The 27887-nt window shown below is 42.9% G+C and overlaps 1 protein-coding gene across 1 annotated transcript in view; it reads left to right on the top strand.

The window, feature by feature from the left end:
• FGD6 (FYVE, RhoGEF and PH domain containing 6) overlaps positions 1-27887 on the top strand; it is a 138479-nt gene that overhangs the window by 92483 nt on the left and 18109 nt on the right. The window contains exons 8-11 of the mRNA XM_077470307.1: positions 7234-7321; positions 24759-24809; positions 26324-26382; positions 27695-27766. Coding sequence (XP_077326433.1) covers positions 7234-7321; positions 24759-24809; positions 26324-26382; positions 27695-27766 — 270 coding nt within the window. The remainder of the gene's footprint in view (positions 1-7233; positions 7322-24758; positions 24810-26323; positions 26383-27694; positions 27767-27887) is intronic.

Here is a 27887-nt window from a genome sequence, read left to right on the forward strand (position 1 = left end):
GGAGCGAGCCAATGATCTACCACATTTTGTCTCAAAATTTATACTGGAGAAAAGCGACTTATCAGCATATGTGCATCCGGAGGTCTCATACAGTTCTCTTGAGTTATGATCGCCAGCGTTGACACTGTTGGGGAACTTTTGTACTCAGTTTCTAAGTTTCTAAGTGTTTGAATTGCAGCCATCATGGCTGTCGAACGTTCCTTTTTCAGATGTGCACCCAACTGAATAAAGGTTCCACAATGTCGTATCTGAAGTGTGGTCAGCAAAATAGTTATATATTGTGTCCGAAACCCTTGTCACATATTCCGAATTCGTAATCAACGAATCGTTCAAGTGCAATGTCCACTCCCTGATCGGAAGTGGAGGGGAGCGAGAATGCCAGGTGTATAGGAGAGTAGTCAGAGCCGACCATTGAGTCTGTCGCATTCAGGAGACCAATCCAGACAGCTGTGGTCACTCATTAGGTAGACTACACGTCTATGCGTCTGATGTACATGCGAGAAGTGGGTATAGTTATGGGACGTGGGGTTCAACACCCTCCAGACGTCTACAAGATGCAGATCATAGAATGCATGTTTCAAAGCCCTCAGTTTGGGGAATGAGATACATGACCGTGAGGTGGAGGAGCCTAAAAGAGGGGTGTTGAAATCTCCACCTAAGATGCGCTTACCTTCCATGAATCCAGACAGAATCCTCAAATACTGCAACGCGGATGGCACTTGATTGATATTCCGTAGGTAAATGTTAACTACTGTAAATTTGGTACCGCCGAGCAAGAATTTCACAAAAACTTACTTTCCCTGAGGGTCAGAGAGATGACCAAGCACTTCTATAGGGAGTGTCTTATGGAAAGCAATAGATACTCACTTGGCTTTCTGGGTTGGGTTAGTACTGTGGAACCATCTGTTGGAACAGGAAGGGGTGGAGGCAGAGTGAAAATGTGTCTCTTGCAGAAGAAGCACATTAACTTGGCGTTTGTGCATTTAATCAAGGATTTGTCCTATTTGGGGGCAACATTGAGGCCATTTACATTATACGAGCAAAATTGTAGCCGGGGGAGAGTAATCACTGTGTGGGCCATGATGGAGTAACGAGGAAAAGAAAATAAGAAAAATAAGGGAGAAAGGTGAGTGAGGTAGAAGGAGGGGAGTCGAGGGAAAGTTGGGGAGGGAGGGGATAGGAGAAAGGAGAGGAGTGGGAAAGAGGTTGGTCCAAGAGAGCAACTGGGAAAGGTGTCTCAAAAAAGTGTAACACTGCATGAAAAATCACATGCTAGGCACAAACCGTGCCAATCCTATTTAGGGAGGGAGGACAAAGTTAGAATAGCTGGGTTGTGATCCAAACAACTTAGCAGGCATATATAACGTACATGTAGCACACCCATTGACCGTGACATCTATTGCTTAAATTCTTAGTTACTGAAGAGCACAGTGTGTACCTTAGACACTGTATACCTTAATCACATTTCGGGGAAACACTGCGGGTTCCCAGTCTTACTCATTAATCGTCACTGGTACCATTGGGTATAATAAACATTGTAAAAGCATATGGAAAATAAAATCGGTAATGAACAGGATATGAGCAGGCTTGGGACAAAATAAAGGCACAAGTATTCCTATGTGGTCATGTGTAGATTGAATACACCAATTACTACATCTATAACAGCATTATCTATGATCGACATAGTTTAGCTCAAGTAGCAGTGTAAACGTACATTAGTTACTATTGATAACGTCTACTAGTCTCAAATTACAGGGACAGTTAGGTCCGGCACTGAGGAAAGATTGAAAGCCCCAGGACAAGCCAAGGGACCATAGTCGGGAAACACCAAGTCAATCCGCAGGTCCACTGGTCCAGTGTACTGAGAAAACATAGCTACAATAGGAACATTCCCATGAGAATCAATAGTTGGCTCCGCTTGGGCCCAGACCGCATCCCTTTTAAAATAATCAGGGGTGTTAAAGATCTAATTGAGAAGAGAAGCTCCAAGTGTATCTAAACGCACGTAGCAGTCATGACATCATCAGTGTATCCAACGAGGTGAGGGTATATGGTAAATGCCAGGGCGGTCTGGTGCCAAACTGGTCCCCCGTAAATTAATAAACATTAGCAACATTGCTAACTTCCCTTCCTGAGGCCCACCAGGTATGACTGTACTAGTAGAGGGTAATGAACGTGTTGGTGTTGCTGTAAATGGTAGAGCTAAGCTGTGGATGCAGTTTCAAGCAATACTATACGGGCTGTATGGTCCTAGCTAGTATATATATAAATTTAAATATATAATACACACACACACAATGGGTTAGGCACAGAGGAGTCGGGAGACCTGGGGTGTAGCGAGATGGCCACCGGTCCCAGGACTGGAGCTGTGTCCTGTCCTTCTTTCAGACAGCTGAAAGAGCAGGGGAGTGCCGGTTTGCATACAGTGGTGTGACAGTCTGGGCAGCTCCAGTGGCTAAGGCAGGGGTGAGTGCAGACACTAGGTCCAGGTGGAGCAAAATGGCCAGTACACCTTGTGCTGGAGCCGCGGCCGTGCCCTGTCTGTCAGGCGGCTATGGGGGCAGACAGTATCACAATACTGTGTGCGGGCAGCGCGCTGACAGGCTGGGAGGCTCTGGGGGATTGTGTGGAGAGAGCAAGGAAGGCAAGGCGGAGGGGGGTAAAAGCAGTAAACTCAGCTGGATTTAGAAGCACATGATTAGAGCCTAAGCGTGCATTTTTTTACATTTAGAAACATTGAGTATTTAAAAGAGAAGTATGGCCTTTTTTTTTTTGTAGAATTGTACTTACCTAGGTGGATGCAGCATCATTCCCCCTCTGGCTCTAACACTAATGCCGCGTACACACGGTCGAACTGTTTGACGTACTTAGTCCGTCATACAATCCGACGGACAATCCGGCGTACTTTCCACTGAACGGACTTGACCACACACGGATACACAAACAGTCCGACGAAAGCTTGCGCGATGACGTACAGCACGTACGACGGGACTAGAAATAGGAAGTCCAAGACACAGCAAAGCCCTGTAAATCCTTTCTGGGCATGCGCCATTCTTAGTCCGTCGGACTAGCATACTGACGACTGTATTGTCCGCTGAAACCACAGTACGACGGACAGATTTTTGGAAAAACCGAAATTCTTAGTACTCCGGACTGCACGCTGAAAAAGTCCGCTGAAGCCCACACACGAGCGGATTGTCCGCTGAAATGTGTTTCAACGGACTAAGTACGTCAAACAGTTTGACCGTGTGTACGCGGCATAACAAGAAAAGAGCGATCAAACACCACCAGTCGCTCACTTCTCAGGGCTCCCTGAGCAGAGAGTTGGTGAGTGTCAGTCACCGCTGTCTGCTGTGTAGCGCTGGGCTGCGGAGGGGGCGGGCTAGCTAAGATGCGATCATAACGAATGACCCAAAAAACCAAATGAATGAAATGAAAACAATTTTTTTGGCAGTGCACGTGTCTAATTTCTACAAACAATTAACAATTGAAAAAAAAAACTGCGTTGAACAGATAAATATTTTTTTCCTATTACACTATGGGGTTGATTTACTAAAACTGGAGAGTGCAAAATCTGGTATAGCTGTGCATAGACCACAATCCGCTTCTAACTTCTGCTTGTTCAATTAAGCTCTGCGAATAAAACCTGGAACCTGATTGGTTCTATGCAGAGCTGCACCAGATTTTACACTCTCCAGTTTTAGTAAATGAACCCCTATGTCTTTGTTTTCTGTGACTTTGTAATTCTGCACTGCTGTATACTCGATGTACAAAGTACTATAACATTTTGCTGTGAAATATAAATACAGAAGAAGTGGTCTATAATTACAGATGTCGTAGTAACCCACCAGTAGACACACAGTAATAGAATACAAAGCTGTTTAAACACTGACCTCTTTGGAGGAGGTGTCCTCTCAGGTGGCGCCACATTTTGCACATTATTGGGAGGATAATGAGGGGTCTGCCGACGCCACCATTGTTTGGGATGCCTTTAAGGCCTGCATGCGGGGGCACTATATTTCGGCCATCAAACAGGCCCGCAGGTCCCATAATCAAATAGATCAAGAATTACAGGACAGGGAGAGGGTGTGCTCCATGGAGCACGCGGACAACCAGTCTGCTGCCACTTATGGTGCATTGTTGGAGGCAAGACGTGCTTTGGCACTCCATTACTCTGATCTAACACACACCTCTAGGACGAAACTGGCTGAATCCATCTTTGAACAAGGGGACAAGAACGGTAAACTTTTGGCCATGCTAGTGGCCGAGCAAAGGGTGCAAACTAATATTCCCTGTATTAAAAACGCTCAGGGGGACCTATTGACTACCCCGACGGACGTACTAGATACGTTTGTGGAATATTTTAAGACCCTGTATGCACCCATACCGACCTATGACATAGCGGAGCTGGATGGGTTGTTAGCATCACTGCAGGTCCCGAGACTGTCTGAGGGGGATAGGGACTTTTTGGAGGCTGACATCACGACTGAGGAAATTGAGAAAGCTATTAGGTCTTTCCCTCCCCGTAAATCCCCGGGGCCTGATGGCTTCGGCAGCGAGTGGTATAGGCTGCACATGGAGGATCTGGTTCCTCGACTTAAAAATCTGTACGAGTACTGCCTGGAACACAGGTGTCTCCCGGCCTCTTTGCTGGAGGCACAGGTGATCCTGCTGCCGAAGCCAGGTAAGGACCCCCTGTTGTGTTCTTCTTATAGACCGATCGCACTGCTGAACCAGGACTTAAAAATTCTAACGAAGGTACTGGCTACCAGACTCTCTCAGGTTATCACGACATTGGTTGACATAGATCAGACGGGGTTTATTCCGCAGAAATCTACTGACACAAATTTGCGCAGATTGTTCACCCACCTACAGATTGAACACACTGACAAGGGATCTAGAGTGGTAGTTTCTTTGGATATGGCCAAGGCCTTTGATTCCGTAGACTGGCAGTATATGTTGACAGTTCTGAGGAGAATGGGCTTTGGGGAGACCTATGTGACCTGGATCTCTCTACTTTACAGTGCTCCACAGGCCGGTATCAAGATAGCCAATTCAGTCTCACCCCAATTTGGCGTCCACAGGGGCACGCGTCAGGGGTGTCCTCTATCCCCGTTCTTATTCGCATTAGCCATAGAACCGCTGGCTATAGCCCTGAGGCTGTCGCCTGGGGTAGGAGCACTGGAGGTGGGGGGTATTAAGGAGTGTATAGCGCTTTATGCAGATGACATGCTCCTCTTCTTGAAGGATGCAGGGCCATCTTTGGAGGCGGTGTTTGGGGTGCTCGACAAATTTGCTGAGTTCTCCGGGCTCAGGGTTAATTGGGAGAAATCAAACGTGATGGCTATTGACGGGGAGGCGCGAGAGGTGGCGACCGCTAGGGTCCCCATCGCCTGGGTGCAAGAATTTAAATATTTGGGAGTGCGAGTTTCACCACGAGTGGGCGACTTTATGTCTCTGAATCTTCTCCCCCTGCTAGCCAGGGTTAAGGTGCAGCTGGAAGCTTGGAAGCATCTGCCGCTGTCCCTTATTGGTAGGGTTAACCTGCTCAAAATGAAGGTTCTGCCTGTATTTCTTTATCTTTTACGTAATTCTCCTGTTTGGATTCCCTGCTCATTTTTTCGGAGGGTGAATAGTCTTTTTGGATCCTTTTTATGGGCTGCTACGCACCCCCGTATAGGTCTCAGGGTTTTGCAGGAGCCGTGGGGTCAAGGTGGCTTGGCATTGCCGGATCTTTTTAAATATTATCTGGCTGGGCAAATGGTAGTCGCCAGACGGTGGCTGACACGGGAGGACGGGGATTCGGCAAATGTACTGGAGGCAGCTCTTTTGGGCTCATATGAGAGCCTGTCCTATTTGGTGTATAGAGGTCCAGGGGCTTCACGAGCGCTGACGGCCTCTATGCGGGCAACGATCCGGGCCTGGGGGAAAGCGCAGACCTTAATGAAACAGCCAGAAGGGAGTTGGTCTCCTGACACTCCTCTATGGTTCAATCCTAAATTGTCCCATTTTGGGGACATACCGGATCCGGTGATATGGGCCAGGGTAGGTGTTAAACAGCTTAAGCATGTGGTGGGAGGGGGGCAGCTTTTGACGTTTGATCAGCTTAAGGTGCAACATGATCTTCCCAATTGGTATTTTTTTCGGTACCTACAGTTGCGGCACGCTTTTCTCTCTCAGTTCGGTCCTGGGACTTTGCAGTTGGGAGTGTCACCTCTGGAACTTGTGCTGCGGACGGAGGACCTGAAAAAGCCTCTGTCCGTTGTGTACAAAATGTTGTTCTCGGACAGGCCGAAACCTATACAACAATGTAGAGAAGTTTGGAGTGCCTTGGTACCTGACTTTGGAGGGGAGGATTGGGACGACATGTGGGGATACCCGTTCCAGACCCTAGTATCGGCCAGAGACAGACTTATCCAGTTTAAAATCCTACATAGAGTATACTACACCCCTGCCAGACTGGCTAGAATTTACGGTACGGGGACGGGGGGATGTTGGCGTTGCACAGCTGACCGGGCTGATTTTGACCATGTGTTTTGGCGGTGCCCGCGGATTGAGGAGTTCTGGAGGGGAGTGACACAGGTTATGCAATCTGTCCTTTCGGTGCCGATTCCAGTCACAGTTGCGGTATGTTTGCTCGGATTGGTGGAGGAGTTGGCACCTCGAAAGGCGCAAAGGACTCTGATTTCTCTGGCGCTGTTTTATGCCCGCAAATCTATCCTGCTATGTTGGAAGAAACCTGAACCTCCTACAGTTTCTTATTGGAAAGGTTTAATTAATAAAGCTTTACCGTTCTATAAAGCCACTTATCTCAGCAGAGGGTGTCCTAACAAATTTGAGAGGGTGTGGAGGTGTTGGCTTGATGCCGCAGACACTGTGAATTGATCGCTAGGTGGGTGGTGTACTCCTTGTGTGTTGGGTGAGGGGCGGGGTAGGAAGGGGCTACCCCTTTGGGTTGGCTTGTATCCCCATTTTGGGTTGCTAAATACTCAGTAACGGTACAAACAATGTGTTTTTTATCTGTGTGATGCTGTCGATGATCACAGACTGAACTTCAGGAGGTGAATGGAGGGCTGCACGGGAGGGAGTTTTGTCGGGCGGGGGGAGGGAATGGTTGGGAAGGGCGGGGGGGAGGTTATGTTTGTATGTTTGTATGTTATTAATGTGTTGAAAAATTTTCAATAAAAAATAAATTTATAAAAAAAAAAAAACACTGACCTCTTTTCCTTTCAGATCAGCCCTCGTTGTGCTAACTTGGCTCTGAAGCACTATTTACTCAAACCAGTTCAAAGGATTCCTCAGTACAGATTACTTTTAACAGGTACATAATGCAAGCTTGTTAGTGTGAAGATTTTTTTTTTTTTTGTGTCGTTTATAGTATCATATATCATTTACTGCTTTGAAAATGAAAATTCTGATTGTCGCAGCTTGTATAAAGTGTAATGTTGAATAGTGTACTGCTAGTCCTATATGTATGATCAGAATGATATTCAATCTCTTTTGGCGTTGGACCCTACAAGTTAAAAAAATAAAAATTAACGTGGTATTAAACCCAAAAGCAAGCATGTATTATATCACAGTTTATCAGTTCTTAGATGTGATGGCTGCATTCGTTTTCTTTTTTAGACTTTTGTTTCCTCCTGCTTCCTCATGTATTGACTTGTACTGTTTGCTCTCGCGTTGTAAAGTGCTGCGCAAACTGTTGGCGCTATATAAATCCTATATAATAATATTTGCAGCTGGTGATCTGGCCAGTAAGTGTGTTGTTTTTCAACAGAACAAGCTGTCCTGCATATGTAGCAGCTGGAGGGTTAAGTCAAACTATTTACCACTGACAGGGATGCTCACAGTGATCAGCTTTTGTTTATGCCAATATAATAATTCTAATCACAATCAACACAATCCGTATGTGAATATTTAAAAAACGAAAATATCATGTGCTGCCAGCTAAAACACTAAATAGTGATTCCACCCCACTTATTTAATATAACTTATAATTCAATAGTGTTCACCGTTTTTGTATTTTGGCATTCGATATATTTAGGGTTAAATAATTATGTTTGGAAGGTGTTGCGCTACATTATTGAGTTATACATTTTATTTATTTATGTAAAACCTTTATCCCAAAAAGAAAAATATATGTTTTCTGTAACTGATTATAAAGTGTTAGTTGGAATTTGGCTTCAGTTTGTTAGCTAGCTGATTTAGATACACTAACACTCCCACCTCTCGAGACTGACAATGCTGTCGTACAAAGGTCTCTCCCTATATGCTCCTTTATCTAGAGTGGTGGTGCTCTAATACAGGAGGTGTGTTACTGGTCAGATCACCAAATGAAAACAGAGGGCGAAAACCCCCTAAAAAAAAAAAAAGAAAACAAATGCAGCCATCACATCTAATGATTGGTAAGCTGCAATATATTACAATTTTGGGTTTAATACTACTTTAAGGCTGAGTCACATGGGCATGCAGTGCCCTACACTGCCAAAATAAACGTATTTCTGTGGTGGATATAGGCAGGTGTTTGCATTTAGTTGCTGCCACTGAGCCGTGACAAACGACTGACCAGTCTGAGAGCAGCCACAGCTGTGCATGGCTGTTTGCATGTATAATTATGTATAACTTCTGTCAAAGGGATAGGTCAAAAAAAATTTTGATCAATCAATGGCTGCAGCCAATAGAGGTTGATTTACTTAAACTGGAGAGTGCAAAATCTGGTGCAGTTCTGCATAGAAACCAATCAGCTTCCAGGTTTTGTTTGTCAAAGCTTAGTGTGACTAAACCAAGGACACTGCATTCACTACATCTTTTTAGTACATAGAACATGGAAATGCAATTATTTTTTTTATAAATATTAACTGCTAAATAGCTCATCAGCAGTATATACAGTGGATATAAAAAGTCTACCCACCCCTGTTAAAATGTCAGGTTTCTGTGATGTAAAAAAATGTGTCAAAGATAAATCATTTCAGAATTTTTCCACCTTTGATTTTATTACAGCATGGGTATGAGTTTATCAGCATGGCACATCTTTACTTAGCAATATTTGCCCACTCTTTTATGCAAAAACACTCCAAATCTGTCAGATTGTGAGGGCATCTCCTGTGCACAGCCCTCTTCACATCACACCACAGATTTTCAATTGGATTCCAGTCTGGGCTCAGGCTGGGCCATTCCAAAACTTTAATCTTCTTCTGGTGAAGCCATTCCTTTGTTGATTTGGATGTATGCTTTGGGTTGTCATGTTGAAAGATAAAGTTCTTCATGTTCAGCTTTCTAGCAGAAGCCTGAAGGTTTTGTGCCAACTGACTGGTATTTGGAACTGTCCATAATTCCCTCTACCTTGACTAACACCCCTGTTCCAGCTGAAGAAAAACGTCCCCAAAGCATGATGCTGCCACCACCATGCTTCACATTGGATATGGTGTTCTTTTGGTGATGTACAGTGGTGTTTTTGTGCCAAACATCTTTTGGAATTAAGGCCAAAAAGTTCAACCTTGGTTTCATCAGATCATGACACGTTTTCCCACATGTTTTTGGGAGACTTCAGATGTGTTTTTGCAAAATTTAGCCGGGCTTAGATGTTTTTCTTCGTAAGAAAAGGCTTCTGATTTGCCAGTCTACCCCATAGATGCACAGACATATGAAGAATACACGAGATTGTTGTCACATTTACCACACAGCCAGTGCTTGCCCGATATTCCTACAGCTCCTTTAATTTTATTTTGGTGGAATTTGATCACCACTGGGTTTTTTTTTTGCTAAACAAATAAAAAAAAGACAGAAAATTTTGAAAAAAAAAAGTTTCTTTGTTTTTGTTATAAATGTTGTAAATAAGTAATTTTTCTCCTTCACTGATGGGCGCTGATGAAGCTGCACTGACGGGCACTGATGAGGTGGCACTAATGGGCACTGATGAGGTGGCACTAATGATGAGGCACTAATATGCAGTACTGCTGGGCATTGATAGGCAGCAACTATGGGCACAGCACTGATGGGCATTCATATATGGCTCTGATAGGCAACACTGATGAGGAAGCACTGGCAGATTTTAATGCTGGGCACTGATTGGCAAAGTTCATACCTGGTGGTTATGGGTTGCATCCCTGGTGGCCCTGGGTAGGCATCCGTGGTCAGCATCCCTAGTGGCCATGGGTGTGCATCCATGGTCAGCAACCCCAGTGGCCATAGGTGGCATCCCTGTTGGTCCTGGGTGGTCATCCTCAGGGGAGGGGCTGTGCTGATAATCCGTCAGTGCCATGGGTGGCATCCCTGGTGGTCCCGGGTGGTCATCCTCGGGGAAGGGGGAGGGGCTGTGTTGATAATCCATCAGCGCAAACCCCCCCCCCCCCGGAGAGTAGCCGATTGGCTCTCCTCTACTCGCGTCTGTCAGACGCGATAGAGGAAAAGCCAATATATGGCTTTTCCTGTTTACACGGTTATCAGCTATGATTGGACACAGCTGATCACATGGTAAAGAGCCTCTGTCAGAGATTGGAGATGCAGTGTGTCAGATTGACAAACCATATCAACGATCGCCTCGCTGCACGCCCCCCACCGGCGCATGATCACAGGTTATCCTGATCACGTCATATGACCTATTGCTATATGGAGGGTGGGAAGTGGTTAATTTTGCTGTAGGCCTACTGGCAGCCTCCCTGACCAGTTTTCTTCTCGTCCTTTCATACATTTTGGCGAGACGTCCAGTTCTTGGTAATGTCACTGTTCTGCCATATTTTCTCCACTTGATGATCAATGTCTTCACTGTGTTCCATGGTATATCTATGCCTTGGTAATTCTTTTGTACCCTTCTACTGACCGATACCTTTTAACAATGAGATCCCTCTGATGCTTTGGAAGCTCTCTGCAGACCATGGCTTTTGCTGTAGGATATGACTAAGAAAATGTCAGGAAAGGCCTACTAGAACAGCTGAACTTTACCTGGGGTTAATCCGAGGGATTTTAAATGATGGGAGGTGTTTACTGACTTCTATTGAGTTTGAATGTGATTGCTTAACCACTTAAAGTGGTAAGTGTAAACCCTTACAACACACTTTGACCTACAGGTAAGACTAAATTAAGGCTTACCTGTAGGTCCAAGAAATATCTCCTAAACCTACACGGTTTAGGAGATATTTACCGAAAGACAGGCACCGCTGTCAACGGCGATATGCCGCGCGTGTCTGCTCCCGTGCGAATGCGCGGGAGTGACGTCATTGCGGCTTCGCCGAATGACAGCGGCGGAGCGGCGAGACCCACCGAAAAGATGGATGCGCTGGACTATAGGGGACAGCGGTGACATCGCTGGCTCCTGTGTCAGGTAAGTGACACATAATGGACTACTATGCGATGCATAGTAGTCCATTATGCTTTACCTTTGCAGGGAATGAAAGAGGAAGTAAACTCATCAGGGTTTACTTCCTCTTTAAGCCCCGGACCAATTTGCAGCCAAAGGACCAGGCCCCTTTTTGCGATTCTGCACTGCGTTGCTTTAACTGACAATTGCGCGGTTGTGCGACGTGGCTCCCAAAAAAAATTGGTGTCCTTTTTTCCCACAAATGGAGCTTTCTTTTGGTGGTATTTGATCACCTCTGCGGTTTTTATTTTTTGCGCTATAAACAAAAATAGAGCGACAATTTTGAAAAAAACTCAATATTTTTTACTTTTTGCTATAATTAATATCCCCCAAAAATATATAAAAAAAAGTTTTTTCCTCAGTTTAGGCCACTACGTATTCTTCTACATATTTTTGGTAAAACAAAAATGCAATTAGCGATTATTGATTGGTTTGCGCAAAAGTTATAACGTTTACAAACTAGGGGATAGTTTTATAGCATTTTTATTAATATTTTTTTTTTTACTATTAATGGCGGCGATCAGAGATTTTTATTGTGACTGCGACATTATGGCAGACACATCGGACATTTTTGACACATTTTTGGGACCATTGTCATTTATACAACAATCCGTGCTATTTAAATGCACTGATTCCTGAGTAAATTACTCTGGCAGTGAAGGAGTTAACCACTAGGGGGCAGTGTAGGGGTTATGCATGACATGATGTTTTATTTTTTTTTGTAGGGGGGCATGGCCTGGCTTGTGAAGTCACTGATCGTCCTTCCCTATAAAAGGGAAGAGACGATTGGTTACAGCCACACAGGGAAGCATGGGGAGAGGTTTGTTTACACAGACCTCTCCTCGTTCTTCAGCTCTGTGACCCGATTGCGGGACACCAGCCGTGATTGGGTCCGCTGGTCCTACGGCCAGGGTCACGGAGCACAGGACTGGGTCGGGAGCGTGCTGCCGTCGGCGCACTCCCGACCGACGGCTGGGCACTTAAAGAATCACGTACCGGTACGTGATTGTGCCCAGCCGTGCCATTCTGCCGAAGTATATCGGCGTGAGGCGGTCCTTAAGTGGTTAATTCTGAACACAGCTATAGTCCCACTTATAAGAGAGTGTGCATTCTTGTGCAATGACATTATTTTAGTTTTTTAGTTTTACTTCTTCCCCCTAAAAGATTTCAGTTTGAGTTTTACAATTTATAGGTCAAATCAAAGGTGAAAAAAATTCGAAAATGATGTATCTTTGTCTCCATTTTTTACGTCACAGAAACCTGACATTTTAACGGAAGTGTTTTAATTCCACTGTATATCAGTCCTTTGACTTCTATCAGTGTCTGGTTAAAGCTTGTAGCAGGAGTTTTCTTTCATTTTATTGTCCTATGAGGCTGCGGGACCCCTCACCCTGTGTCTGGACAGTGCTGATCACATGCACTCTCCCAGGAAAAAAACCCTCTAGCAATACACACTAAATTGAACATGCACAGAGTGTTCCCAAGGCACTTATCAGGAGATGGTTAGGGGACAGTGAAAGAAGGGGGGGATCAGAGAAGACAGGATCAAACCTTTAGGTTCGACCGTGAGTATAACAATCATGCTTTATTGCATATACAGACTGATTGTACTGTTGTGGGTTTAGTAACACTTGAATTAACCGATTGCCCACCAGCCGCCGTCGGTATATGGCGGCAGGTCAACTCTCCTGCACAGATTGCTGTAGCTGTACGGCAGCTCGTGCAGGTGCAACAGGGAGTGTGCCCATGGGTCGGATGCACTCGATGTCCGCGGGTGACCCCCAATCACCTGTTACAGAGGCATGTCCCTGGCAGCCCATTCCCCCTACAGTTAGAACACATTTAACCCCTTTGACCGCCACCTAGGGCCAGTGACATTTATACAGTAATCAGAGGCTATTTATTGCACTGATTGCTGTATATATGTCAATGGTCCCAAAAAAAGTGTCAAAAGTGTCCAATCTGTCCACCGCAATGTTGCAGTCCTACTAAAAATTGCTGATCGCTACCATTACTAGTGAAAAAAAAATTTCATCTATCCCCTATTTGTAGACGCTCAACCAATCAATATACGCCTATTAGGATTTTTTTTTTTTAACCAAAAAGTAAAATATGTAAAATAATATATATCGGCCTAAACTGATGAATACATTTTGTTTTTTTATATATTTTTGAGGGATATGTATTGTGCGCTTTGTTTATAGGGCAAAAAATAAAAAATGAAGAGGTGATAAAATACTAGCAAAAGAAAACTCGATTTGTGGGAAAAAAAGGATGTCAATTTTGTTTGGGTACAGTGCTGTTTGTCAGTTAAAGCGACGCAGTGCCGTATCACAAAAAATGGCCTGGTCATTAAGGGGGCAAATCCTTCTGGGGCTGACGTTAGAAGCTGGTTGGCTACCATGCTGTCATGGTTATGCAATAGTTTGTCTGCTTACCTGTTCCCATGTGTTCATCTAGAGACCAGCTGACCCTCACCTGTCTGCTTTTGTAATCCATCCTCTGGCATGGCTCCACCCTAGCTCCTATCAGGGAGCTCTATATTAACCTGTGCACTGCAGGCCAATGCTGCTGATCAACCTTTGTGTGTTAGCTTCCTGTTACCTGCCGTGTGCTCTTCTGTTGTTTTCCCTTACCGACTTTGGCGTGTCCTTGACTATCCCTGTTTGCCTGTGATCCTGACCTTTTGGCGTGTCCCTGACTATTCCTGTCTGCTTGTGGCCCTCGACCTTGGCTTTGTCCCTCACTTTCCCTATCCTCCTGTTGCCTACTCCGCGCCCCAGGGAATCTTACGCTCTAACCCCAGTGGGATCTGTACCCCATCTGCAGCAGTCAGCCGTAGGGTCCACAACCTTGCGGTGCACTCCTGATCCCTACAGTGTGCATCTGTCACCTCGCCTCAAGGTGACCTGACACATGCACAGCTACATCAGATTTCGCACACTCCAGTTTTTGTAAATCAGCCCCAATGAATGAGTCTGGGTGGAAGTTTTCCACCATCCAACTCATTTGCATGTATTATGCTGTTAGTTTTTTTGTTTTTCTCTTAGTTACAAAAAAAACAAAAAACTAAACTTGTATGGCCTGCATTAGTTTGAGTTAGTTAAATAATAGGGAAAAATGGGAAGGCGCTCAAAACAGGGATGCCACCTAAAGAGAAGGGAACCCAATGTGTCTACAATAGCACATATAATTTATTCTTTAAATTCTTTATTGACGGAACACAAACAGTACTGAAGACACTACTATGTGTCCAGTACTGGTTATACTACCCTCTGCCTTTCTGTAGGTAATAATAGAACATCACAAAGGTCTAGATAACGCTGTAACCTTTGCAACAGAAATAATGCATGTGATCGGCTCATTTGAGAAAGCACTTAATTGCATAGTGACTGATTTGCCATTTAAGAATTGTCAAGTTTAGTTCTGTGTAATTAACATCGGAAATGAAGAAGACTTTTTTTTTTTTTTTCACCTTGTCCCTTTAGTGACACCACTGGTGTATGTTTTTTAGTGCCTGTGAAATTGGAGATTAGTTTATTCAGCCTTCTTTTTAATTATTCTAGCCAAAACCCGACATCAAAGCAGAACAGTTCAGTTGGCTCAGAGGGGCAGAGGCCTCTCAGCTGGCTCTGAAGCCTGTAGCCTCTCCGCTCAATGAGTATCCACTTTATGTGTTAACCTTTGTGCCACATCAAAGCCGGCATGTTCAGGAAAGGCATGAGCTTTGCATTAATATGAGAGCTTTGCATTTTGATGTGATGATAGATTTATTTGTTCTTCTCTTGCTCCTTATTTCCTGGCATTTCCTCTATTAAAAGTGTCAGTGGAGGTTCTAAGACTTCAAACACTTGTAGTACTTTGCAAACATCTTTACAATGTTGTTGTTTTTTCTTTAGTTTTTTTCAAATTAAATTGCCTAGAATTACTGTTTTGCAAGTTAAGTTGTAACTTCAGGACGAATAATGCCCTGTACACACGGTTGGACATTCCGACCACAAAATCCGTCTGATTTTTTCAGACGGATTTTGCCCGAAACTTGTATTGCATACAGACGGTCGGAAAATCCGATTGTTCGGAACGAGGTGACGTTCGTTGCTTATGGGACTACGTAGAGGCTAGTAGCCAATAGCTTTGGTCTCATAATTTAATCTGAGCATGCGTAGCACATTGTCCGTCTGAATTTTCTACAATCAGAAAAAGTCTGATTGGATTTTGTTGTCGGAACATTTTAGATCCTGCTCTCAAACTTTTTCCAATGGAAAAAGTCCGATAGAGCCCACACACGATCGGGTTTTCCGACAACATAATCCGATCGGACCTTTTCCGTCGGAATTTCCGACCGTGTGTACAGGGCATTACAGTCTGAATTGAATTCAACTATGCATTCATTAAACAAAAAACATTAAATGTATTTTTACATGCATCTATAAGTATCAGAATTTAGGCTCATTTCAAAAAACTTTAACATAAGGTTAATTATTTTTGACCATGTTATTATATTTTTCTTAATGTCATTGGCTGAAAAAAGGTCCCTTGTTCTGGTGTGTTCACTTTTTGATATTATTATACAGGATTTATATAGCGCCAACAGTTTGTTTGTGTAGTGCTTTACAATATAAATAAACACATAAATACAATAAAAAAAATACACCAACAGTACAATTCAAAACAAGAGGGTTAGAGGAGCCCTACTCCTGCAAGCTTACAATCTAAGGGAGGGGCTGGTGAAACAAAAGTTAGGGACTGTGAGGGATGAACTGATGAGGGGAGTAGAAGATTCGGTTGTTAGCTGTTTTCAGGGAGGAGGTAAGGGAGCTAGAGAGCAGGAGGAGGTCCTGGGAGGTGCGGAGAGGACGTTATGGGTGATATTTGGAGACAAGGTTGGTGATGTCGCTCAGGGCAGAATTGTAAATGGCTTTGTATGTTATTGTTAGTATTTTCAATTTTATTTGTTGGGCAATGGGAACACAGTGGAGGGATTGGCAGAGAGGAGTGGCATACACTGAACTGTTGGTAAAGTGGATGAGTCTGGCAGCAGCATTCATGATAGACTGAAGAGGGGATAGCTTGCAGAGAGGTAGGCCAATGAGGAGGGAGTTACAATAGTCAAGGCGAGACACAACAAGGGAGTGAATACATTGCTTAGTGGTGTCAACGGTTAGAAAGGGGCATATTTTGGAGATGTTTCTAAGGTGAAGTTTGCACGATTTGGACAGTGATTGGATTTGGGGCTGAAAGGACAGGTCAGAGTCTAATGTCGTAATATAAGCATAAAGGCATAGGCGTGCAGACGTGGTGTGCCCTGCTACGCAGCTGACCCCCCCCCCCCCCTCCCCCCCAACAGAGCTTCCAGATTCCCTCCTTTCCTTCCCTGCTGGCTACTGCTGCCGTCACATAGGAGGATGTTTCAGGATGGAGACCGGGGGACGAGGCTGGTAAATATGTAATTTACTGGCCCCTTCCTTTTCTGAATGAACACAGTGAGTGATCAGGACCAATTCCTCACAGTGTTCATTAAATAGCTGAATCATAGTAACCTGTGTTTGCTATGCTTTAGTTTGTGAAATTAACAGGAAACTGCTCAGCACAGAGCACTTCCCATTCATTTACTGTCCAGTGCAGCTGAGGCTGCAGAGAAAGGGACTGGGGAATCTGTCTTAATTCCCTTTCTCTGTCTCAAAAGTCTTTTTAATAAAAAAAAAAACTATCGACACCACCCTCTGCTCTGCCGACTGATAATGATGAGCTCAGGAGTGTTTGCAACCCGTATGTGCAGAGCCCACCAGGAAGTCGGCAAGGCACAGCACTAAGCACAGGCAATGAGACAATTCTCGATCTCTGCCGCCTCGGATCGAGAATATGTCTCGCTGCCTGTGATTAGTGCTGTGCCATGCCGACTTTCTGGTGGGCTCTGCATGTACGGGTTGCAAACATGCCTGAGCTCATCCTTACTGGCTGACACCATCCACGTTTTAATACATCTTAAAATGTTTGTTTACATTTATTTGTGTGTGTGTATGTATAATGTGGGTGTACACAGTGCATCCGGAAAGTATTTAAGGCGCTTCGCTTTTTCCACATTTTGTTATGTTACAGCCGTATTCCAAATTGGATTATTTTCCTCAAAATATTACAAACAATACCCCATAATGAAAACATGAAAGAAGTTTGTTTGAAACAAATTGATTAAAAATAAAAAACTTAAAAAATCCCATGCACATAAGTATTCACAGCCTTTGCTCAATACTTTGTTGAAATACCCTTTGCACCAATTAAAGCCTCAAGTCTTTTTGAGTATAATGCTACAAGCTTTGCACATCTATTTTTGGGCAGTTTTTCCCATTCTTCTTTGCAGGACCTCTCAAGCTCCATCAGGTTGGATGCGGAGTGTCGGTGCACAGTCATTTTCAGATCTCTTCAGAGATGTTCAATCAGGTTCAAGTCTGGGCCACTTGAGGACATTCACAGTGTTGTCCCGTAGCCACTCCTTTGTTATCTTGGCAGTGTGCTTAGGGTCGTTGTCCTGTTGGAAGATGAACCTTTGCTCCAGTCTGAAGTCTGGAGCACTCTGGAGCAGGTGTTCATCAGGGATGTCTCTGTACATTGCTGCATTCATCTTTCCCTCGATCCTGACTAGTCTCCCAGTTCCTGCCATGGAAAAAATCCCCATAGCATAATACTGCCACCATCATGCTTCACTGTAGGGATGGTATTGGCCAGGTGATGAGTGGTGCCTGGTTTCCTCCAGACATGACGCTTGCCATTCAGGCCAAAGATTGCGATCTTTGTTTAATCAGACCAGAGAATTTTGCTTCTCATGGTCTGAGAGTCCTTCAGGTGCCTTTTGGCAATCTCTAGGCAGGTTGTCACTGGCTTCCATCTGGCCACTCTACCATACAGTCCTGCCTGGTGGAGTGGTGCAGAGATGGTTGTTCTTCTAAAAGGTTCTCCTCTCTTCACAGAGAAATGCTGGAGCTCTGTCAGAGTGACCATCGGGTTCTTGGTCACCTCTCTGATTAAGGCCCTTCTCCTCCGATCGCTCAGTTTGGCCGGGTGGCCTGCTCTAGGAAGAGTCCTGGTGGTTCCAAACTTCTTCTATTTACGGAATTCCAGATGGAACCCACTGTGCTCATTGGGACCTTCAATTCTGCAGAAATGTTTCTGTACCCTTCCCAAGATCTGTGCCTTGATACAATCCTGTCTCGGAGGTCTACAGACAATTCCTTGGACTTCAAGGCTTGTTTTTTTCCCTGACATGCACTGTTAACTGTGGGACCTTATATAGACAGTGTGCCTTTCCAAACCATGTCCAATCAACTGAATGTACCACAGGTGGACTCCAATCAAGTTGTAGAAACATCTCCATAATGATTAGTGGAAGCAGGATGCACCCAAGCTCAATTTTGAGTGTCATGACAAAGGCTGTGAATACTTTATGCACATGTGATTTTTTTTTTCATTTTTTTTTTTATAAATGTGCAAAGATTTCAAACAAACTTCTTTCACTTTGTCATTATGGGGCATTGTTTGTAGAATTATAAGGAAAATAATTTAATAATAATAATTGAATCCATTTTGGATAAAGAAGACTGTAACATAATATGTGGAAAAAGTGAAATGCTGCCAATTCTTTCCAGATGCACTGTGTGTGTGTATGTGTATGTATGTACCGTATATACTCGAGTATAGGCCGACCCGAATATAAGCCGAGGCCCCCAATTTACCCCCAAAAAACTGGAAAAAATTATTGACTCGTGTATAAGCCGAGGGTGAGACATGCCTGTCCATCCCTGTGTGTCCGTCCATCCCTGTGGGTCCATCCATCCCTGTGTGTGTGTCCATGCATCCGTGTGTGTGTGTGTGTGTGTCCATGCATCTGTGTGTGTGTGTGTGTGTGTGTGTGTGTCCATGCATCCGTGTGTGTGTGTGTGTGTGTGTGTGTGTGTGTGTGTCCGTGCAGCCTACCTGTGTCCAGCCTGCCTGTGTCCGTCCAGCCTGCGTCCCGTCCAGCCTGCGTCCCGTCCAGCCTGCGTCCCGTCCCGGCCCGGCCCGTCCCGTCCCGGCCCGGCCCGTCCCGTCCCGAGCCGAGCCTCCGTCCTTCAGCTCTTCGTCGGCGGCCATTCTAGGATTCAAAAGCCGCGCCTCCGTCGGTGATAGGCGGAACACTCAATTTCCCACTGACTGCTGTTCCGCCTATCGGATGACCGTGATAGGCGGAACACTCAATTTCCCAGCAGCCTGTGTTCCGCCTATCACGGGCATCGTCTCATCCTCGTCCGTAGTATGAGGATGAGACGATGCCCGTGATAGGCGGAACACAGGCTGCTGGGAAATTCAGTGTTCCGCCTATCACAGGCGAAGGCGGAGGCGCGGCGTTTGAATGTTAGAATGGCCGCTGTCTGTCTGCTCGATACACTGATCGAGCAGGCAGACAGCGATGACTCGAGTATAAGCCGAGGGGGGCACTTTCAGCCTCAAAAAAGAGGCTGAAAATCTCGGCTTATACTCGAGTATATACGGTATATCAATCTCTCTTATCTATGTGTATGTGTATATATATATAAAATGCATGTGTGTTTTGTTTGCGCTTTGGGGTCCAATCTAATGCAATAGGCTTTGCACACTTATGACTAAGGCCCCTTTTCGCACATGCGCACCATTCAGGTTTTTTAGGCGGACCTGAACGGATGCTCCATACAGGTCTATGGATCAACGGATGTCAACAGTGACATGTCCGCTGACATCCGATCCGCTGACTCCAGTCGGATGGAAACCCTATTTTCTATCCGTCTGCGGACAAGCAGTCCCTTTTCATCCGATTTCCCTTAGATGAGAGCGGAGTCCTGACAGGTCCGTCCCTGCACAGTGAGCAGAGACTGACCTTTCATCTGCCGGCTCAGTGGGGATCAACGGAGCGATCCCCGCTGAGCAAACGGAGTACGTCAAAACAGAAATGTGTATGTGAAAGGGGCCTAAGGGGTTATTTATTTTAAAAAATGTGCATAGTTATTTGTGCCTCAAATCTGCTTGTGTGATGATTACATTTGTAACTCCCCTCTAATGTTCTCTAGAATTGTTACAGTGTATCTCTTCTTACAAAGCTGTATGTATTTACTATGCTCCTCTGTGCCATCCAGTGGTCATAATGTGGTATTTTATTACTGCCCACAATGAAAGCACATTCGTTCAGAGGAGAAAATAGCATAAAGAAAAATTTTGTTTTTGCCAAACTCATGCAGAATAAATATAAAGGACATGCAGATTTAGTAGACGAATGGCTATTGTAATTTTGTTTGTATGAATAAACCCCTAAGATTCACTCTTCAAGTGTTAATAAGATAAAATCTGTGGAAGCAGGAGTACAGTTTGAAAAAGGGGGTAAACCAAGCTCACTATGAATAATGAAAATAAATATAAATAAAATATAAAGAATGTGAGAAGCCGCCAACATATAAAAGTGTTCCCACACAGAAATGAATAATTAAAAAAAAAAAAAATATATATATATATATATATGAAGGTATGTGGCGCTAACTAGAATTAATAAGCAAAATCAAATGGGGAAAAAAAAAAAAATATATATATATATATATATATATATATATATATATATATATATATATATCTATCACACTGACTGTCACCAGCTGACAGGTATGTCCTGCAACAAGTGTAAGACAGCTATAACATGACAAATCTTCACTCAAGCATAAAGTGCTAGCAATATAAAGCACAATAAAATTCATAAAGTGCAAATGAATAGCAGAAAAGTAATATACACTCTACACTCGATCATCTTGTAAAGTGCATATATCATAATAAAGTGCAGGGGGGAGCAGGTCTCCATATAACAGTTCAAACAAATAGAAAGTGCATTTGCAATATATTTGATCTGTGTCCACTTCATCCAGTGACTATCACCATCCGTAGTGCGCCACACGTTTCCCCCAGCACTTCACTGCAAATAAAGACCCCTGCGGGTCAAATTGAGCTTTAGTGAGCAGTAGAAGCAGGATCCCCACAATCAATCGACCTCCAGCCAAAGCCACATCAATAGCGGTATTTTGGAAGACTGCTTCAGGCTCATCAGGTGTGGTGAGGACCTGGTACCGCCGTCACTCTTAAGGTGACGGCAGTACCAGGTCCTCACCAAACCTGATGAGCCTGAAGCCTCCTTCCAAAATACCACTATTGCTGTGGCTTTCGCTGGAGGTTGATTGATTTTAAAGTGCTTCGTTACTGCAAAATATCAAAAAAGTGCTCTACATCTTTAAGTGGCTATGATGTAAACCAGTGTTTCTCAACTCCAATCCTCAAGGTGCCCCAACAGGTTATGTTTTCAGGCCTTCCATTATTTTGCGCAGATGATTTGATCAGTCTCGCTGATCAAATCCTGAAAACATTACCTGTTGGGGCGCCTTGAGGACTGGAGTTGAGAAACACTGCTGTAAACACTAAACATATACAAGTCCATGTGTATAAGAAAGTCCAGATTGTATAGAAAAATAGTAGAAAATAATAAAAAGTGCTTACTACTTCTAATCCAGCTTCCTTTTGAAAGACACCCCGTGCTCCCCTCCTATGTTTCCACACTAACTGGAAGCATAAAAAGTATAAGCATCTCATATATAAATACCACTAGTGACTTTCGATCTATCTGTCCCTGTGGTCCTCTTGGGGTTGAAACAGACACCTTTTGGTATTACTCCATTATGCATTCATGTATGGGGACATAAAAGTTGCACGATCCTCCATAGCGTAATTCTGTTTAATAAAATGTGCATAAAAACAATAAATATTACATACATAGTGCATAGGCTCACATTACAAAAGCTTGTATCATGGCTTAGACTCCTCATCTGCATTCCAGAGGCCGGAAAAGCAAAAGTAGAAGTAGCCCATCCAATGCGTTTCGTCACATAGACATCAGGCAACTCCTAGATTGTATAAAGGGTAGATTAGAGTATACTGTAAATGGGAGATGAAGATCTGCAACAGGGACACAGAAATAAAAATTTGACAGGGTTTCTACTCATCCCTACTGCACTAAAGAAAAACACTTTTTTACTTCTGTCTGAGGTGTTGAGAAAGTTTCCCTCACTTCCTGTCTGCTAAAACTTTTTAAGCAGGACAGGAAGTGAGGGGAAATCCCTTACAGAAACCCAGATAGCCTAAAGCCCTGTACACATGATCCGTAAAAAGTACGAACAATGGCGCATTCTAATCGATCGTACGATAATCGGATCGTTAGTACAGAGCTTTTGAGAGCCGATCATGACAGGTCATCCGATATTATTCTATCGGACATGCACGGAAATTTTTTGCGTACGATGCCACAACGGACGATTTTCGTTTAAGCAGTACAGCTGTCGTTCCCGAAAATGCAATAATGCATTACAACACATGACATCACTTCCGAATTTTTATTCTGTTGTACGAGAATTTTCGTGACTTTAGTAAACTCATTAGATTTGACGTGAGGTTAGCATGCAAAAAAAAAAATGGATGATCATTCGTCTGATCGGATCGTGTGTACGGGGCATTAGAAAATCTGACAGACATTGTAACGTTTCCCCATTCTAGCCAAAGTCTAGCCATGCATGTTTAAGATTTTGCTCTTTCAACCCTATGGTCTCTTTTTGTTCTGACAATTTTCGCCCCGACTCCTTTTGATTTTTTTTTCAATTGAAGTTTGTCAAGCTGGGTGATGCTGCAGGGCCACCCACAGCTTGAATTATTGAAGATTCCTGCTTCCAGTCATGTATGGCCAGCTTAAGAAACAAGGGTTTTTGATCTGGATATACAGTTTTTAATTTAAGGTTAGTTTGAATATACTTTCATTTTTTTGAAAAGTGGAAGTACGCCAACGTGGTGTTAATGAAAAGGTTTCATTTTTTGATGCTTAGCTTAACAAAATGCAATGAATATGTCAACAGAAAGCTATTTATAGTCAAGGCCACTTCATTTTCTGCTTTGATCTTCTGTTTGTTTGATTTAGGGGTGTCTTATTTAAACAACATAGTGTTATTTTTCATTAAATTTCTAGATTGGGAGGGAAGATTTTTACTCCCTGACAAACCACAGTCAACGATGTAATGCCAAGTCTGCTATCTTTGTGCTGTGCTAAGAAATGCTGGAGGAGATCTGGAGAGCTTGTAGTGTAGAGCCAGCCACCCTTGCTAGTATTGCCATCTAGTGGTCAAAAAGTAAATGTATGCTATTTTGGAACATTCATTTGTGCGCCCATTGTTGGCGTATGTAGTAGGTGTACTTATAACACGGAACTACTTGAATTGGAAGAACGAGCTGCATTTCTCTAAACCTTGCCCTGACAAACAAACAATCAGAACAAATAAATTATAATGTACATGGGACGGCCTAACTTCATTGTAGTGTTCCTGGCATTTTGGTGCAACATCCAACCCCACTGCCTGCAGCCTGTCAAAATTTACAGCTAGAGGGTGCTGAATGCTGTACTGAGTGGTAAATGAGATCAGGGCCCCATGTGTTCAGTTTTAAAAACCCGTACTCTGGGCATTTGTCCCTGAATGCATAAGATCCTAAACATGGGCACCACTTGGTACAGCATTCAGCCCCATCCAGCTGAAACCTGCCATAGACTTTTTCAGGCTGCAGACAGGACTGGACACTGCTCCTGTACCTCCCGAACACTCTAAAACACCAGGAGAGACAGACTACAGCTAAATGGCCCCGTTTGCAAGGGGCCTAATACTTGTATGGGCAATGATCTAATGATTGTGGGCTTTAGAAATATTGTATGTAAAAAAATATTGATAAGTCCATAATTTGTTAAAGTTGTTGGTATTTTTAAAATATCTCTACATCCCTAACTATTCCCAATTGGTATTGGTACCTGATTATTTTATCCTATCAAACATGAATCCCTTTTACTTTAAAACAATTAAAAGTGATTTCCACTCATTTAATCAAAATGGGCATATTGTAGTTTATATAATTTTCTCATATATAAATATATCCACATTCCACCCAGAATTATCAAGAAGATTGTAACATTTACATTACATTATTTTATTTTTAGCTCTATCATTTATTCTTTATCTGTGGGAACAGATTATGCCAAAGAAACAAAGTCCAGCTGATGGACCGCACCTACTGGATGTTTCGAACAATTGTATTTTTTATATGTAGATCTCTTTTTTAAGTGATTTAAAATAAAATAATTAAAATATTTTAACCTGGTGTTTGGTGACCGATAAAGTCCTAATTAGGAGTATTTATGGATGTACATAGGGAGGTACATACTTGAGATTACACCATGCTCCCTGTATAGATCTCCCCTTTATTCAATTTAGCATTATTAAATTACCATTGTTCTTTCTAAGACCACTATTTTTTTTCGTACTTTTATCATGTGCAGATTATCTAAAGAATCTTTCAGAAGAATCATCAGACTACAGTGACACACAAGGTAAACTCACCAGCACATTTATGAAATGTTACGTGCATTTTTGTAATAGGGGATATTAGAAGCCTGTCTTCTGGCTGTACAGGAGCATCACTTCCTTTATGGTCTGTGACAGCTATTTGAGGCTTGAAGAAAAGCTGTTGTTTTTTTTTTCTTTGTAGAGCTTTATAGTATGATACAACAGACCTGCTATTTGCATACTGTTAGAGACCAACTGGCAGCTTTCGGTGATCTTATTTGAATGTATTCCTTGTAAATATAAAATGAAGCCTCCTAAGTGTTTCAATAATTTTTATTCAATCAAAAAGGACATAACAACAATACAAGGAAACCAAAAAACCCAGATAATATTCTTGAAAAAAGTAAGAGAAAAACAAGAAGACACTATAAAGGCTTCACATATGCCACAATATACAAATAATTACAAACATATAATAGATATAAAATACAAGGTGTATCTCCTTGGAGCATATCCTTACATCCATATATATCACATTTCTTCACTGAAAAGGGAGGCAAGAGACCAGGGAGAAATAGGGGAAACCTTCTTCGAAAAGTAGGTACCCTTTATGATCTTCCTCCCAACTATAGTCTAGGGCAGTGATGGCGGACTTTGGCACCCCAGATGTTTTGAAACCCATGATGCTCATACACTCTGCAGTGTAGTTGAGCATTGTGGGAAATGTAGTTCCAAAACATCTGGGGTGCCAAGGTTCACCATCACTGGTCTAGGGTCTACCTGGCCACTTCGCCTAGTCCCCGCTCTCCAGGTTCCTCCAGGCCTCCTAGCCACCCACTGCTTCCTATGTTGGTGGGAAAGATAGGGAAAAAATAACCAAAAACCCCCCAAAAAACTACGACAAAACCAGAGCCAAAACCGAAAAAATTTATAAACTATTTCTACTTAGGGGGAAGAACCAGGAGGAGCTACTCATAGCTACCTCCCTGATTCTACCTTTCCCTTCTTACACCTTGCTCCCATATCCATCCCCCCTTTTCCCCCTCCCCCCCACCTATTTACCCATTCGGGCCCAAAAAGAACAAAGAAAAAGCCAAACCAAAAAATTATGTGAACTATTTATAATGGTTTAGGGGGAACACCCAGGGGGAGCTAATCTTAGCTACCTCCCCCGATTATACCCATCCCTTCCCTTACTATGCGCCCCTCCCCCCACATATTCACCCATTCAGGCTCAATATGAGCATTCTTGTGGGCATATATACTCTTTCAAATTGCTGCAAGTACAAAAGAGATTAAAAGTCCCATCAATTGACCCATAAAAAAAATAAAGAAAGGAGGGAGGAGGGGGGCATCTAAGTGGAATCACAATTTGATACTATTATATTACTATTACTACTCTATATATGCTTTTAATGCTAGCAACCAGGAAAATATAACTTTTCCACTCTGTTTATCTGCTTGGTTATATAAAAAAAACACCCACCTGACATAAATATGCAAATATTTTTGATGCCTGTTGGTTTCTGGTTGATAGACTTTTAACTTTCTTCTTCAGCTGCCCTGAGTGTCGTGACTGAGGTTGCAAATCATGCAAATGACATCTTGAAGCAAGGGGTAGGTGGTGCCAAAAATGAATATGAATGTAATTTTTGATAAAAGAATTGATCCATTACCCTCACAATAACAAAGAAACATTGTAGACCTGTATATTGTGACCGTAAATCAAAAGCTATTGTTCAAGCAAATAACACATACTTCCGTTTGACTTGAAATAAAAAAAAAAAAAAACTATCTCATTTGATAATATCCCATTCAACCTGATTGGAAATTCTCACAACATATGATTTAAAATGTCACGCCAGTTCAGATGAAAAAAATCACAATTCTTACTGTTAGATTGGAACATGTGTGATTTCTGAGTGCTATGGGTTGCTGCCCTTTTTGCCATTGTACTGGACCCTGTTTTACTGAATAAGCCTGATTTTATTTTTTTTAAATCACCACTGTACATAGCACAATAGCTTCAATTGAATTGTAAACATCAGACAAAAAAATATTGTTTATATAAAATCTCTCAAAGAGGAAATCGTGTATTAAATCCATTAAAGTGATAACTAAAGACTTTGTTTAGTTTTGGATGGAGTAGAAAGGAATTAGACCACCTATCACTTTTTATTGCTGTCTGTGCCCCCGTTAAGGAGAATTCGCCCATTCTATATGACCTGTTTACCATTATCACAGAAAGTGAAATAAAATCTCAGATTTTGGGTTGTCCCCAGAAGAGTAATAGAGGGGAAATCTTCCAATGTGGACTCTAGTTCTGGTGACCCTGGTATCAACCAGGGATTCCCTCACTTTGCTGAGATTTTCTCTAACTTCTTGTTTTGGCTAATGGACAATGGGGCACAGATGGCAAAAAAAAACAGCAGGGGTTATAACCCTCCCTTACTCTATCCAAAATTTAAAAAAAATGGTTTGCCTTTAGGTCTGCTTTAATAACCAATACAGATATTACCATAAACTATTTAAATGATGCCTTCATATACAGTATAGGCGTGTAATGTAAATGCTATCCTGAAGTCTTTAAGTCCATTGTTCAAGTATTTACACACTGGGAGCTCCTAATAGTGCTACTGTGCATATGAAAGCATGTTGTACATTTTCTGGATTATTGGTGAGCAGCGGAGGACTCTTTTTATACAGCAACCATAAGAACAAGTTGGTATGCTTCTCATGACAGCAGGAAAAGGGGCACACATAACTCCTCTAGATTTCTAAGGCTAATATGCAACAGTCTGTTACATCACTTACAGCTGGCCAAATGTCATCTATTTCTGCACAGAATACACTTGTTTTGCTAATTCCCTCCATAGTGAGGGTTTTACTGTTATTAACCTACAGTTGATATTTTCTATATCCTTTTTAGGACAACTTTCAAAAGCTGATGCAGATCCAGTATAGTTTAAATGGCCATCATGAGATTGTGCAGCCTGGAAGGGTATGTACAGAAAATAAGTTGGTACAATACAAACTATGCTTCTCTATATTGCGTTGTATTAGGCTCCATGCACATTGGATGTTCTAAAAAAGCCAGTAGCTTTAGCTGTAGAATGCTAATT

The sequence above is a fragment of the Lithobates pipiens genome, unplaced genomic scaffold (genome assembly GCF_037356315.1).
Source record: "Lithobates pipiens isolate NorthernLeopardFrog02 unplaced genomic scaffold, aLitPip1_a1.2 Scaffold_8, whole genome shotgun sequence".
Taxonomy (NCBI): domain Eukaryota; kingdom Metazoa; phylum Chordata; class Amphibia; order Anura; family Ranidae; genus Lithobates; species Lithobates pipiens.